At 49.4% G+C, this 13,795-nt stretch overlaps 1 protein-coding gene and 1 non-coding gene across 3 annotated transcripts; one reads left to right on the forward strand and one right to left on the reverse strand.

The window, feature by feature from the left end:
* Positions 1 to 1,079: 1,079 nt before the first annotated feature.
* Positions 1,080 to 7,751, reverse strand: Nr1h2 (nuclear receptor subfamily 1 group H member 2). Of its 2 annotated transcripts, none has more exons than XM_077792895.1 (10): positions 7,639 to 7,751; positions 7,270 to 7,402; positions 6,445 to 6,506; positions 6,228 to 6,359; positions 5,615 to 5,905; positions 5,269 to 5,537; positions 4,922 to 5,101; positions 4,215 to 4,314; positions 2,138 to 2,346; positions 1,080 to 1,798 (listed from the first exon to the last, which is right to left on the reverse strand). In XM_077792895.1, exons 3-10 carry the CDS (start codon positions 6,485 to 6,487, stop codon positions 1,652 to 1,654), a joined length of 1,371 nt encoding a protein of 456 aa, XP_077649021.1. In that variant the 5' UTR covers positions 6,488 to 6,506; positions 7,270 to 7,402; positions 7,639 to 7,751; the 3' UTR covers positions 1,080 to 1,651. The 2 variants fall into 2 exon arrangements, with proteins under 2 accessions (XP_077649021.1, XP_026262149.1); XM_026406364.2 differs by having other exon boundaries at positions 7,516 to 7,751.
* Trnav-aac (transfer RNA valine (anticodon AAC)) lies at positions 3,019 to 3,091 on the forward strand. Its single transcript has one exon. It is a non-coding gene; the product is annotated as a tRNA-Val (tRNA).
* Positions 7,752 to 13,795: the final 6,044 nt, after the last annotated feature.

Raw genomic sequence — 13,795 nt, forward strand, 5'->3', positions numbered from 1 at the left:
CGTGCGTGCACACTCCTGTCCTAACCTGCCTCCCTCCGAGGTCGCCTCCCGGGAACTACCGAAGTGGACGCCGCCCTCACCGCAAAGGTTGGCTGTTACGGGTCGGCCCCGAGCCTGTTTCCCCATCTGCAAATAACTAGCGCAAGGTAGACACCTTTGGGGTGCCCAGCACATACTTGGAATAAGGCGATTGCGTATAACCACTCTCATTTCCATTGTCTCCTGCCCCCAATAAATGCACTTTCCCGGTTTTCTGTCGGTTCCTACAAGCAGCCCTCCCCCTCGCCCAGGGCTCTCCACCAAGCCCACTGCCATGTGAGAACTTCACAGCTTGCCTTGTGTGTGTGGTCCCACAACTTGGAGGCCCAGCCCCCAGGTTCTCCTACTTTGGGTGCCCTCAAAAACATCGCCTTGGAAATACCTCCCCTTCCTCTCTCCAGCTCCCACTGTCCTGTGTGGCCGCCAAACCTCCTTGTCCCTCCCCTCTACCAGTCTCATCCACTCCCCATGTCTCCACTTTATTTTGTTCACTGTTTCCAGGCCAAAAATTGCTGGGCATGTCTAAGCTCTCCATCAGCACTTGGTGGATGAATGGTGCATCCCTGGAAGGGGCAGCACAGTACCCACCCACCCACGAGGGGCCTTGGCAAATACTTGTTGACTGGACAAAAGTCCCAACCCTTCACCAACTTAAATCTTATTTGTCCTTCAAAAGTGGTTCCAAAGCCAGGTGTAGTCAGAGACTTGGGAGACTGAGACAGGACTGAAAGCTCCAGGCCAGCCTTAGCAACTTAGCAAGACTCTCAGCAACTTAGAGGGACCCTGTCTCAAAAATTAAAAAGCCAGGGGCTGGGGATGTGGCTCAAGAGGTAGCGCGCTCGCCTGGCATGCGTGCGGCCCAGGTTCGATCCTCAGCACCACATACAAAGATGTTGTGTCTGCGGATAACTAAAAAATAAATATTAAAAAAAAATTAAAAAGCTGGAGATGTAACTCAGTGGTAAAGCACCCTTACACCCAATCCCAGTACCAACCAGAAAAAAAGGGAAAAAAATGACTCCAATCAATCTTCTTCAGGGAGGTGAGTCTTGTCAGGCACATGGCCTGGACCCCCCTCAAGCAGCCAGCCCCTATCTCCCTAGATTGGGATGGTCTATCACCTCAACAGCCTGGCAGCCTGAAGAGGCTGCTGGTCTGTCTACTGAATTAGATTCAGAGGCTGGTGTTAATGAGGACCGTGAAAGCTCACCCCCTCTCTACCTATACTTAAGGGTTGGCTTGTTTTCGTATTTTCTTGTTTTTGTGTTTAGTTTTTATTAAATAAAAGGAGCAGAGGAAGAGAGGGACCTATGGTCTCCAGGCCTGTGAAGTTATGGGCCCTCCCCTTCCCTCCCTCTGTTCAAGGTGCATTGAGCAGTAGAGGTGTAAGCTGGGTGGGAAGGGCAGCTGGGAAAGGTCGGAGGTCGGGACCAGTGACCCATCACCCTTCCTGGAAGACTCAGTGGGAAGGGAGGGACCATAAGGGTGCTTCAGGTCACAGGTGAAACCATAGGCCTGCCCTGGCCCCTTTCCACCCCAGGAAGAAGAGAGTGACAGCGTCCATCTGTTGCAGGGTGGTCAGGCAAGGTTGTAGACCAGGATGACCAGCCCCTTACTCATGGACGTCCCAAATCTCAGACAGCAAAGGTGGCAACTTCTTGTCCTGGAGTCTCAGGGCAAAGACCTGCTCCGAGTGGACGGAGCTCAGCGTGCGTAGGCTCACAAGCTTCATCAGCATGCGTGGGAAGCGAAGCTGGTCCTGCAGGCCGACAGGAGGAAGGTGGCTGCTGGCAGGGCCCCTGCCTGCAAGGAGGGCCTCCCTTCTCCAATTAGCCAGGAAAGCCAGGGTAGGGAGCAACCAGGCATAGTACAGGCCCCACCCAGGGCTGGGGAAGCTGTCCTTTGTGAAAGGATAGAAGCCTGAGGACAGCTCTGATGAGCAGACAGTGCCTGGAACTCAGAACATCACAGTGGGGCAGGCAGAGTCCGTGCTCAGATGAGGAAGCAAGACCCTAGCCCCAGAGTGGTTCTTTGTGGGCATGGACTCCCCTCCCACCCCAGGGGGCCACAGGCTCTAGGTGGCTCCAGGTCCTAGTACCTGTGGCCTCTTGATGCGAGTGTAGGACAGCAGAGCCTCCACATAGGGCTGCTGCAGGGCTTCCACGCGGCTTGGCTCCTGCACATTGGGTCGGTCAGCAGAGAAGATGTTAATGGCAATGAGGAGTGCATACTCTGCATCGTCCAGGCCCAGGCGCCGCATGGCCCGTGAGAACTCGAAGATGGGATTGATGAACTCCACTTGCAAGCCTGTAGGGAGAGGGCCACCTGATCAGCTCTCAAGCCTAAAACCAGGCTCCAGACCCCGGTCCCCATGCCCAGCCAGTAAGTGAGGGGATCAGCAGTGATCAACGTCCTGTCATTTCTACACCTGTCCTGTGCAGCTCCTCCCTGTTTTCACAGACTCTGTCCTTGCCTGCACAAGAGCAGAGGAGGGTATTTAACCCAAGTGGTGTTCTGCCAGTCCCTGCATGGTTCCACTGCTCTGGAGGTCAATTCCAAACTCATTTGAAACTTATGTGTTCATTTATTCATGCAACATTATTGAGCATCTTTTTGGGCCAGGCCCAAGGGTAAAGCTGTTCTTAAGATAATCCTGGGGATGTGGCTCAAGTGGTACCGCGCTCGCCTGGCATGTGTGCAGCCCGGGTTCGATCCTCAGTACCACATACAAACAAAGATGTTGTGTCCACCAAAAACTAAAATAAATAAATAAATATTAAAATTAAAAAAAAAAAAAAAGATAAAAGTCCTGGGGGGGGCTGAGGTTGTGGCTCAGCGGTAGAGCACTTGCCTAGCACATGTGAGGCGCTGGGTTCGATCCTCAGTACCACATAACAATAAATAAAATAAAGATATTGTGTCCAACTACAACCAAAAAAATATTAAAAAAAAAAAAAAAAAAAGATTCAAGTCCCAGGCTGGGGTTGTGGCTCAGTGGTAGAGTGCTTGCCTAACACGCATGAGGCTCTGAGTTCAATCCTCAGCACCACATAAATGTAAAATAAAGATATTGTGTCCACCTAAAACTAATAAATAAATATTAAGAAAAAAAAGGGACAAAGTCCCAATTCTTGTAGGATTCTGGGGTTGAAGGAACAGATGACAAACATATCAATAAATACCCAGCTTATCAAATTGTGATGAACTTTTGGAATAATGCACAGCAGAGTAATTGGGACAGTTGAAATCTGTTTACATTTTACATGTGGTGGACAGGAAAGGCCCCACTCACTGTAGGAGAACATTTGAGCAATGACCCAAGGAGGTGAGGGAGCAAGTTCCAAGACTATGTGAGTGTCCTGGGCAGGGCGACCAACTGTCTGTATCCAGGCCACAAGACTTTGTGTGTTCAAACTGGGCAGGTCCTGGGCAAACCTGAACAAGTGGGTCACCCTGGTTCCAGGGGAGAGAACAGCAAATGGAAAGGCCCTGAGGCTGGAGCACGTTTGATGGGTTCAAATAAGAGTGAGAAGGTCAGGGATCGAGGGGGAGAGGGCAGAAGCTAAGGGCAACAGCTGAGAGCAGAGAGGAGCCCTTTAAGTGTTCCAGGGAGCCATCCATGAGTGGTAGCAGAGGAGGGGATGGGAAGTGGTGGGATTCCTGACCTCCTCTCCAGCCTCAGCTCTCTGCATCTCATCTCCTTGTAGTTCCTTAAAGCCATCCAGCTCTTTCCCACCTCGGGGCTTTGCACATGCCAATCCCCCTACAGCAAACACTCTTCTTCTCCCAGACAATGCCTCTTACTCCCCAGGCCTCAACTCAAACACAATTTCTCCAGGAGCTCCTGCCTAGGTCATGCCCAAGTACGTGCTCTTGGAGCACAGGATGTCCAGGCTGCCCTACACACCAAGGGAAGCTTTGTTTTTGTGATGGGCTGGATTGAGCAGCCTGTCTCCTGCTGAGACAGGTTTGGAGAGAGGTGTCTCTTCCTGATTCCCACTAAGATGCCCTATGTGTTGGCAGAGACTCCTTTCATACAGGGCTCACTAAACACACTCTCATCTTGCTCTCACGTTGGCTCCATGTTCAGCACACTTTCGAGGCTCAAACAAGAGAAGCTGAGGTCCCCTAGCCAGTGGGCGCCAACCTCCCTTCATCCGGGCCCCCTTGGCAACCTGCACGGTGGAAGTCATCCTTGCTGTAGGTGAAGTCCTTCAGGAAGGTGATGCACTCTGTCTCGTGGTTGTAGCGCCGGGCCGTCTCTAGCAGCATGATCTGGGGGCAGCAGGGGGAGGGCATCAAGGGGGTCCCACAACCCTTCAGCTGTTGTCCCTCCCACCCAACCTGAATGGGAGTCCAATCTGGCAAGAATCACCCTCCTGTGCCATGACAGCACACAAGTGGCAGGTTGGACCTCTGAGTGCTCTGCCTCCAAGCTTCAGCTTCAGCCTGTGCTGCTCCACTCTGGGGCACTCTCTCCCCTGGTGGCTATAAGGGCCAGGGGCAGAAGTTTTGTCTGTTTTGTTCATTGCCATATGCCACAACTTAGGATCAAGCTTCAGATACTGTAGACTCGTTTCTTATTCACTATCTACGATTTGGATCGAATGTCAATTCCTCTGAAAAGCCTTCCAGGTGTGTATCCTCCAAAGCTGGCCTCTCCAGTGCAGCCCTTGACTGCTCTCTACCTCAGCTGCCTCTCCGCTCTCTCCTTGGCTCATGGAGGCTCTGGCTATCTAATTTAAAACTCAGATGATCCTCTGTGGAATGCCATCCCCACAAAGGTAAGGACTAGCCTTGTTCTTCACTCTGCCCCCAGCATCTGTCCTGGAGCTGTCTCTGAGGTTCCTGTGGGCAGGAGCAAGGGTGGTCTGGTGGTTACCTCAATGGTGGATGCCTTCAGGAGGGCAATCTGGTCCTCACGGCCCAGCTGTAGGAAGCCAGGCACCTGTTTGGCAAAGTCCACGATCTCCTGCACTGAGATGATGGCCAATTCCGTGAAGTGGGCAAAGCGCTGCTGGCGGGCATCTCGGGACTGGGGGTCTGCACCCAGGGGCCAAGGCTGGGATACAGAACAGCAGGGTCACTCCCAGGAATCCTGCACTCTGAGGGACCCTCCTTTAAAAAGTCCCGCCCTCTGAAGCCTCATACCCCCCACATCCTGGCCCCAGCCCTGCTGGCTCTCCCCACTGGGCCTGTCACTGCTCGAGGCTGTGGAAGGGGCAGTACCGTGACTTTGGGCTGGTCAGAGAAGGAGCGTTTGTTGCACTGCAGTTGGGCCGCCACCAGTTGTTGGATCATTAGTTCCTGAGCCGCTGTTAACTGGACACCCTCGCCTTCCCCTGAGCCCTGGCCACCTGCCTCAGACCCTCCAGGGGACGCCCCAGGCCCAGAGGCTGAGCTGCTGCTGCCACCTGGTTCCACGAGTGACTGCTGCTGCTGCTGCTGCTGTTGTTTCTGAATCTTCTTCTTCCGGATCTGTTCCTCAGAGAGGACACCTGTGGGGGACATGGGCCTCAGCAGAGGCTCCAGGCCTGGGCAGGGGCAGGCTGTACCACCCTTCCCTGGCACTCACACTGCTCCCGCATCCCTGCCTCCTTGCACTTGCGCAGCCGGCACTGCTGGCACTTGCGCCGCATGAAAGCGTCCATCTGGCAGGTTCCACCGCCCCGGCAGGCATAGCGCCCAGCCCCACCGTGGACCACACTACGCCGGAAGAAGCCCTTGCAGCCTTCACAACTGAGCACATTGTAGTGGAAGCCAGAGGCCTTGTCCCCGCACACTCGGCAAAGTTCGTGGCCCAGCATCTTCGGAGCAGGGCCCTTCTTCCTCTTGCGCTCCGGCTCCTCCTCTGGCTCTAGGATGACTGGGATGGGCAGACAAAGGCCATGAGAGAGAGCCACAAAGAGAAACAGCTGCCAGAGGGTCAGGCCCATGAGAGATCCCAAGGCGAAGAACCAGAGGACGAAGGATGAGAGGAGATGTGCACACCCAGAGGGGCTGCAATGCAGAGGGAAAGACGTCCAAGTCAGTAGACCCCCAAGAAGGAATCAAAGTAGGAGGCATTAAGGAGAAACGGAAGGAAAAAGAAAAAGAAATGGGCCTCCCATCTCCCCATCCTTGTTTCTCCCTTTCTAGATCCCTCCAAGAGCCTCACACCAATTTCCAGACCCCTATCCCTGTCTCACCTTCTATGAAGGCGGAGCTGGCCCCATCAGTGCCTAGGGCTTCAGGGTTCAAACCCTCTGGCCACAGCTCAGGGCCCTCCTCCTTTATAGTGGGTGAAGAAGAGGAGGTGCTGGGCTGAGGAGGGCCATTTCCTGGGAAAGGGGGGAAACAGAAGGAGGGACATTGAGCTTCTATTGCCAGTGTATGATGGGGAATAAACGGGGAAGTCTCACTCACCAGGCACGGGGCTGTCCAGGGAACTTGTGGTGGGGGAGGACATGGTGGGGTCACGGAGCAGCCTACAGAATATGGAAGGGTTGAGAGCTTTCTGAGGCCAGGGACAGGCAGGTCAGACCAGTTGTCCTGAAGGGGTGCTCCTCTCTTTCACCTCCGGCAGAATTTTTTTTAAAACTACTACACAAAGACTCCACTCTCAGCCCTAGCCCTACTTTTTCTTTCTTTCTTTTTTCTCTTTTTTGGTGCGGGAATGGAACCCAGAGCCCCACGTGTTAGGCAAGGTTTCTATCACTGACTTACACCCTCAGTTCTTTTTATTTTTTCACTTTGAGACACAGTCTCACTAAGTTGCCCATGCTGGCCTTGAACTTGCCACCCTCCAGCTTCAGCCTCCCTAGTTGCTGGGATTACAAACCCGGGCCACCTCATGGGGCTCTCTCCCCACCCATTTAAACAATGCCCGCCCCCTTCTGCTCCATGCCAGCCTTCATCCTCAAGTCCCGCCCCTTCTCCGGGTCCCACCCACCAGCTCCAAGAAACAACCCTTCTCAAATCACGCTCTGTCCTCAGGTCCTCCCTCCACCAAGTTTCACACCACCTACTTTTACTGGGCTCTACCGCACTTCTGCTGAGAGCGCCCCCAATCTCTCATCCCGATCCCATCTCCTGTTATGCCCCGCCCCATTTTTTCCTCCTAGGTCCCGCCCACTCCTCCCAGGGCCGACCCTCATTCCTTCCATCGTGGAACGTGCCTGCCTTGGAACTCCGCCCCCTCCCCAGCTTCAGATCCCGCCCATCTCCTCCCTCCAAGCCTCGCCCCCACACCTCGCTCCAAGTCCCGCCCCTCTCCGAGCACCAGGGGAAGGCGGGGCTCATGGCTGCGCGCAGGGGTCTTGTGGGCGGTCTTTCGCGGGGTCTCCTACTCTGTTGTTCTGGAAACAGCCGGGGGAGGCGCAAGCTACAGACGAGAGGGACGTAAAGGAGAGAGCGAGGCTGAGCGGAGTGGCGCGGACCACCCAGGAGTCTCTGGCCGGGCTTCTCCCGCGCCTCCCCACTCTCGGGAACACTTGCCTCCGTCCCCTGGCTCTGCTTCTCTTTCTCCTCCTCCTCAGCCCCTGACAGGCGACCGCTACTGGGTCCCCTCAAAAGTAACTTCGGGGCGTTGGGTGTGTAGCTCAGAGGCACAGCACTTGCCTAGCATGCGCGAAGCCCTGGGTTCGATCCCCAACACCGCAAGAAAAAATAGGAGGAAAAGTAACTTCGCCACTTCTTCCGGCAACCCCGCCGAGCGTCACCTCCGGAAGGGGGCGGAGAGCGAAAGGTGACGGACTTCCGGTCCCCTTAGGACCCGCCTGGAATCCACTGCCCCGCACGGAAGTCATATGCTCACCGGAAGTGTTCCCTACCGGGTAGCTCCACTGGGGTCACGAAAAAGAGTTCCGGAAAGTTCCGTTCAATGTTGAGCAAGAGGGGCGCAGGTGACCCCAAATCTTCCGGGTCCGCGCTCTGGAGCCTTGTTCCACCCATGCGCTTTCGCCGGCCGGCGCCCAAAGACTTAATGAACATAAATCTCCCCAGCAATGACTGCCTCTCGCACAAGATTTATTCGAAGACTGTTTGCCTTTTTTTTTTTTTTTTTTTTGCTTATTACATGCTTTTCTGATATTGTGGGTGTGGTTAGTTTTAAATAAGTTAAATCACAAACATAGATCCAAAAATATATATATAGTGCGGGATATGAAATCCAAGGCCTCATTCATGCTGTGCGAGCGCTCTACCACTGAGCTTGCACCTGAAAACATTTTGGAAAAAAACAAAACAAAAAACCTCTTGATTGGAATCTTCAAAAATAAGAAATATGGTCTCCACTACCCAAATTGTAAAAATAAATAGCTCTTTAAGAAAATTCAGAGGGGCTGGGATTGTGGCTCAGCAGTACAGCACTCCCCTAGCACGGGCGGGACCCGGGTTCGATCCTCAGCATCATATAAAAATAAAGGCATTGTGTTGTGTCCATCTACGCCTAAAAAATAAATAAAAAGAAAATTCAGATAGAAGATGAAATTGCTCCAAAGATTTTTTGCTCACTGATAATCGGTTTTTTTAGCATATCAGTTTATCAAGCATATATGATACTTTTTTTTTAAAGAATTTTTAAATATTTATTTATTTTAGTTATTGGGGGACACAACATTTTGTATGTGGTGCTGAGGATCGAACCCGGGCCACACGCATGCCAGGCGAGCGCGCTACCGCTTGAGCCACATCCCCAGCTCCATATATGATACTTTTTAATTGTTATAATTTTTGTGGTGCCGAGAATTGAACTCACCAAGCCTCACTCATGCTAGGCAAGGCCTCTACCACTCTGCTACACTCCACCATGAATGTTTTTTTAGTTTAGTTTTTGTTTTTTGTTTTTTAGAAAAAACAATGTGTAATGCATGCTCTTCTTCAACTTGCATTGTTCACTTCAGACTGGCCTTTGTAGCTATGGAAATTTCCATCCAAGAACATCATAAATAAAATGAGTGGTTAATGTGAGCATCCAGATCTGGCAGAACCTGGTGTCTCTGTCACCTCCTTGCTCTGCCATGGTTAAGCCAGGATACTTAACCTCCCTGCATCTCTTTTTCCTTGCCTGTAAATGGGAGAGAGAACTGACCTGATTGTATTGTTCTTGTAATTACTTGAGGTTAAAGGGATGAAGAAACCTGGGCTCAAATGAGTCTGACATGTTGGAGCTTTGTTTATTCCTATGGGTGTTAAAGTTCTTTCTAACTTAACACTCTTAGAAAAGTGCAAAAGGCTGATAGGGACTTAATATTAATCACTGTGCCACACTTTTGGGGTGAGTCATATGAGGCTCAGTATCCACTGACCTGATTGTAAAATGGGGGAAACTGTATGTTGTGAAGAGTGTAAGAGCTCAGCAAACCCTGCATCTGGCATTTGTAAACATCCAGTCAGTAGCAGTGTTGCCTGAATCTAGTTGTGGACCAGTGTTTTCATTTGTAACTGATCCAATACCCACCCCCATTTAGGTAACAGCTTTATTGAGCTATAACTCACACTCTATAATTCACCATTTAAAGTAAAATTCATTTTTTTAGTATATTCACAGAGTTCTGCAACTATTACCATCAACAAATTTATTTATTTTTATTTTGGTCATTGTCTGGTTGGCTGATTCTATTGTCTTCTGGCCCTGTGGTGGTCCTGTTGCCTCTTCCATTATTCTGCAAACACACAGAAAGCCTACAAGCCTCAGAGCTCCCTGTGAACCACTGCATCAGGCTGGTTCTTCTTTAGCTATCATTATCTTTTTTTTTTTTTTTTAAAGAGAGAGTGAGAGAGGAGAGAGAGAGAGAGAGAGAGAGAATTTTTAATATTTATTTTCTAGTTCTCGGCGGACACAACATCTTTGTTGGTATGTGGTGCTGAGGATCGAACCCGGGCCGCACGCATGCCAGGCGAGCGCGCTACCGCTTGAGCCACATCCCCAGCCCTATCATTATCTTTTATTTAAATAGAAACAGTAGCTACCAATCTTGTTACATAATACAACAGTAACAATAGTGTTAAACCAATGCAGAAACTACTATTGACAGGAATATTCACTAATGACATAACAGAAATGTTGTAATGTTTCAACAAGCTGACTCCTTGACTCTTTATTTAGAAATTCAGAGCTGTAAGCAGCTTTAAAAACGTCTAACTTCAACTTCCTTATTTTATTTATATTTGCAGTGCTGGGGATCAAACTGAAGGCTCATACATGCGAGGTAAGTCCCCCCAGTGATCATCATGAATGATTTTAGAATATTTTTTTGCTACCCCCACAAAGAAACCCCACAGGCTTTAGATGCTACCTACAATTTTCTCATCCCACCTGCAGCCCTAGGCAACCATTAACCAACCTTTCATCTCTATGACATTTCCATATTCTGGGCATTTCCTATAAACAGTATCTAGACTGTTCTTCTTTGAGAGGTTATCTTTCACTTATGTTTTCAAGATTCATCTATGTTGTAGCATGTATGAGTGCTTCATTACTATTTATGGCTGAATGATATTCTATTATATGGATATACCATTGTTTATCCTTGGTCAAAAATTTGTCCATGAATATTTTTAGCAGCAGTATAAGCCAAGAATAAAAACAACTCAAATCTCTGTAGATTCATAGGCACACATCATGAAGTACCCGCAAGTAGCTCAGAGGGTTAGTGGACTATTATTTGACTTTCTGCCAGTGGCGCTAGGCCAGAAAGGGCAAAGTGACCCAAGTGCACAGGCACATGCCCTCAATTTTCACACAGTGCTATTTCCAAGTAGGGAGGCTACCTGTCCCTCTGAGGTTTTGCACCTCTGGAAATTCCCACCCCCTAACCTAACAAAAGCCCCAAGCCTCATCATTTTGGCACATTTGGGTCCCTAACCTCTCTCTGCCCACCCCTTTCTGAGCTGCACCTCCTTCCTCTCACCTCTTCCTGGCTTACTGTAATTCCTATTTCTGCCTTGCTGTGCTTCTACTTTTGTCCTGCACAGATTGTCTAATCTTAGGCATTATACGGATTAATATTTGGGTTGTTTTTATTCTTGGCTATAATGCTGCTACATATATTCATGGACAAATTTTTGTGTAGGCATGTTTTCACTTCTCTTGGGTTTGTACTTTGATGTGGGACTGTTGGGTTATTTGGTACTCTATGTTTAGCCTTTTGAGGAACTGTCAAAAGTGCATGCATCATTTATATTCTTATTTGAAATCTTAAATTTCTCCACTTTTTTTTTTTTTAAAGAAATGAGGTCTGCCGGGTTTCTGTTCTGGAGACTAAAAGGCTCAGGGGTCACTCCAGGTAAACTGGGCTGACTGGGCTGTGCAAAATAACCACACAAGAGACACAAATACCTTTTTCTTTGGGGTCGCTGTGACGGCTCCTCTGACCTTAAGGGTCCCTGGGAAGAGAGAGAGTGAGAGCAAGCACTGACCCCTTTTATTGAGGAGAAGCTATTCAAATGAGGCAAGGGGTCAGGTTTCAGGGGGCTGAGTCTATCTTCATGATGTCCACTGTCAGCGGGTTGACTGACACCTGGGTAGGCCACACCCAAGGGCACAGTAAGAGGAGGGGACACACTCAAGGCACTTCCATGGAAGATTCTATCCTAAACAGGGAAAGGGGTAATATCACAAAGGAACAGGTGAGCGTAGCTTCACCCATGGGGTTGTAGGAAGACACACCCATGCACGAGACACCATCCCTCGAACCCAAGAAGGGTGGGGGAAGCTCTGCCACATTTCTGTGACTGAGCATCTCAGCACCCAGTCGGGGAGTGTGACCCAGTCAGTGCAAGGTTGGTCTCCCACAGAGGTCTTTTTGCTCTGTTGCCCAGTCTGACCTGAAACTCCTGGATTCTAGTGATCCTTCTGCCTTAGCCTCCTAGTTAGCTGTATTATAGGTGCTGACCAGTATTCCTGGCTCCTATTTTCTCCACTTTTTTTTTTTTTTTTAGTACTGGGGATTGAACCCTGGGGTACTTAACCACTGAGTTACATTCCCAGCCCTTTTTATTTATTTATTTATTTATTTTAAAATTTTGAGACAGGGTATCAGTAAAGGGCCCAGGCTGACCTCAAATTTGCAAATTTATAAATTCGTGATCCTCTTACCTCAGCTTCTGGGATTATAGGTCTGGGCCTGCACAGGTAACCCAGCTGGGTTACCTTTTTTGTGTAAAGATGGAGACAGAAAGAATTTCATTACCATGCTAATTGAACTAGCCTGTTGGTGAAATTTGTGTCTTTAATGCTGATTTCTCTGAACAGTTTAGTTTCATCTCGGTGACAACTTTGGCACGAGTGACTCCATTTTGATTTTTAGTCTGTTGGGAGTTTAAAAGAATGGCCTCCTGGGGCTGGGGTTGGGGCTCCGTGGTAGAGTGCTCGCCTAGCACAAGTGAACATTGGGTTCAATCCCCAGCACCCACATTTTAAAAAAAAGAATGACCTCCTATAATTTTTATTTAATGTATATAATTCTGTGGTTGTGTTGGCACAGAGATAAGAAGGCAAGGGAGAAGGGGGAGGCAAGAGGGAGGAGCTGTCAAAGGGCTCCTGGCCTCTAGTTGACCCAGGAGAATCAATACCCAACATACCACCAAGTGAGGACAGGCATTCCTCCCTCCCCTTGAGTGGCTGGGGCTATGGAAGAAATCCATCTTAGGAATTGGGCAGTCTACTCAGAGCTACCAAATGTCAATACCAGATTCCCCAGCATTCCACCAAAGGGGCCATCACTTTTCTCTGTAGATTCATAGGCCCGTATCATGAAGGACCTGCAGTAGCTCAGAGGGTTAGTGGACTATTATTTGACTTTCTGCCAGTGGCACTAGGCCAGAAAGGGCAAAGTGACCCAAGTGCACAGGCACATGCCCTCAATTTTCACACAGTGCTATTTCCAAGTAGGGAGGCTACCTGTCCCTCTGAGGTTTTGCACCACTGGAAATTCCCACCCCCTAACCTAACAAAAGCCCCAAGCCTCATCATTCTGGCACATTTGGGTCCCTAACCTCTCTCTGTCCACCCCTTTCTGAGCTGCACATCCTTTGCTCTCACCTCTTCCTGGCTTACTGAAATTCCTATCTCTGCCTTGCTGTGCTTCTGCTTTTGTCCTGCACAGATTGTCTAATCTTAGGCATTATACCGAAGGACCAAAAGTCGTCACCCTGCAGTCCACTCAAACTCCAGTAACAGTTATTATTCTGAAATGGAATTCTATGTGTACAACAATAAAAGACCATTTTATTTCACCAACTGTAACACAAAAGATGAATAGGTGAAAACTCATTTGTAATAAAATGATAACTCCTCCAATATAGGTAACAAGATAACGTGGCAGCCAGATCCTCCCTGGAGATGCAGAATCACTGGGAATTTAACAACTGCATTGCAGTCTCCTCAGGTGTGCTGTGTCATCAGCTCAACCTCCTCAGGCAGCGTTGCCCTAGGTGACATGATTTTTTTTTCCAAAAATGCAGCCAAATAAAATCGACAACATAAATTACATGAAAAATTCTGCGATGTCCTCAATTTAACTATAAGGACCATAGGATAGTGGTGGTGGGAGAGAGATAAGGGATGTTAACCAGTTTCTGGCAAAATCAACAAAAAGACTGGTTCACATTTCTGAACTTATGTTGAAACATTGACTTAAATCCCTTCAAGGGGCTGAAGTGTGGCTCATTGGTGGAGCACTTGCTAGCATGCGAAAGGCCCTGGGCTCCATCCGCAGCAAGGCAAACAAACAAACAAAACAAACAAAAAAGAAATCAGAGAGGGAACAGCAGT

Source organism: Urocitellus parryii, chromosome 15, assembly GCF_045843805.1.
Source record: "Urocitellus parryii isolate mUroPar1 chromosome 15, mUroPar1.hap1, whole genome shotgun sequence".
Lineage (NCBI taxonomy): Eukaryota > Metazoa > Chordata > Mammalia > Rodentia > Sciuridae > Urocitellus > Urocitellus parryii.

Excerpts from the sequence above, each read along its gene's own strand:
- Nr1h2 (XM_077792895.1), bottom strand. The coding sequence starts at position 6,487 with ATGTCCTCCCCCACCACAAGTTCCCTGGACAGCCCCGTGCCTG. Across the intron at positions 6,360-6,444 it reads CCTGGACAGCCCCGTGCCTG|GAAATGGCCCTCCTCAGCCC; the intron begins GTGAGTGAGACT and ends CCCCTTTCCCAG. Across the intron at positions 5,906-6,227 it reads CAGCTCCGCCTTCATAGAAG|TCATCCTAGAGCCAGAGGAG; the intron begins GTGAGACAGGGA and ends TGCCCATCCCAG.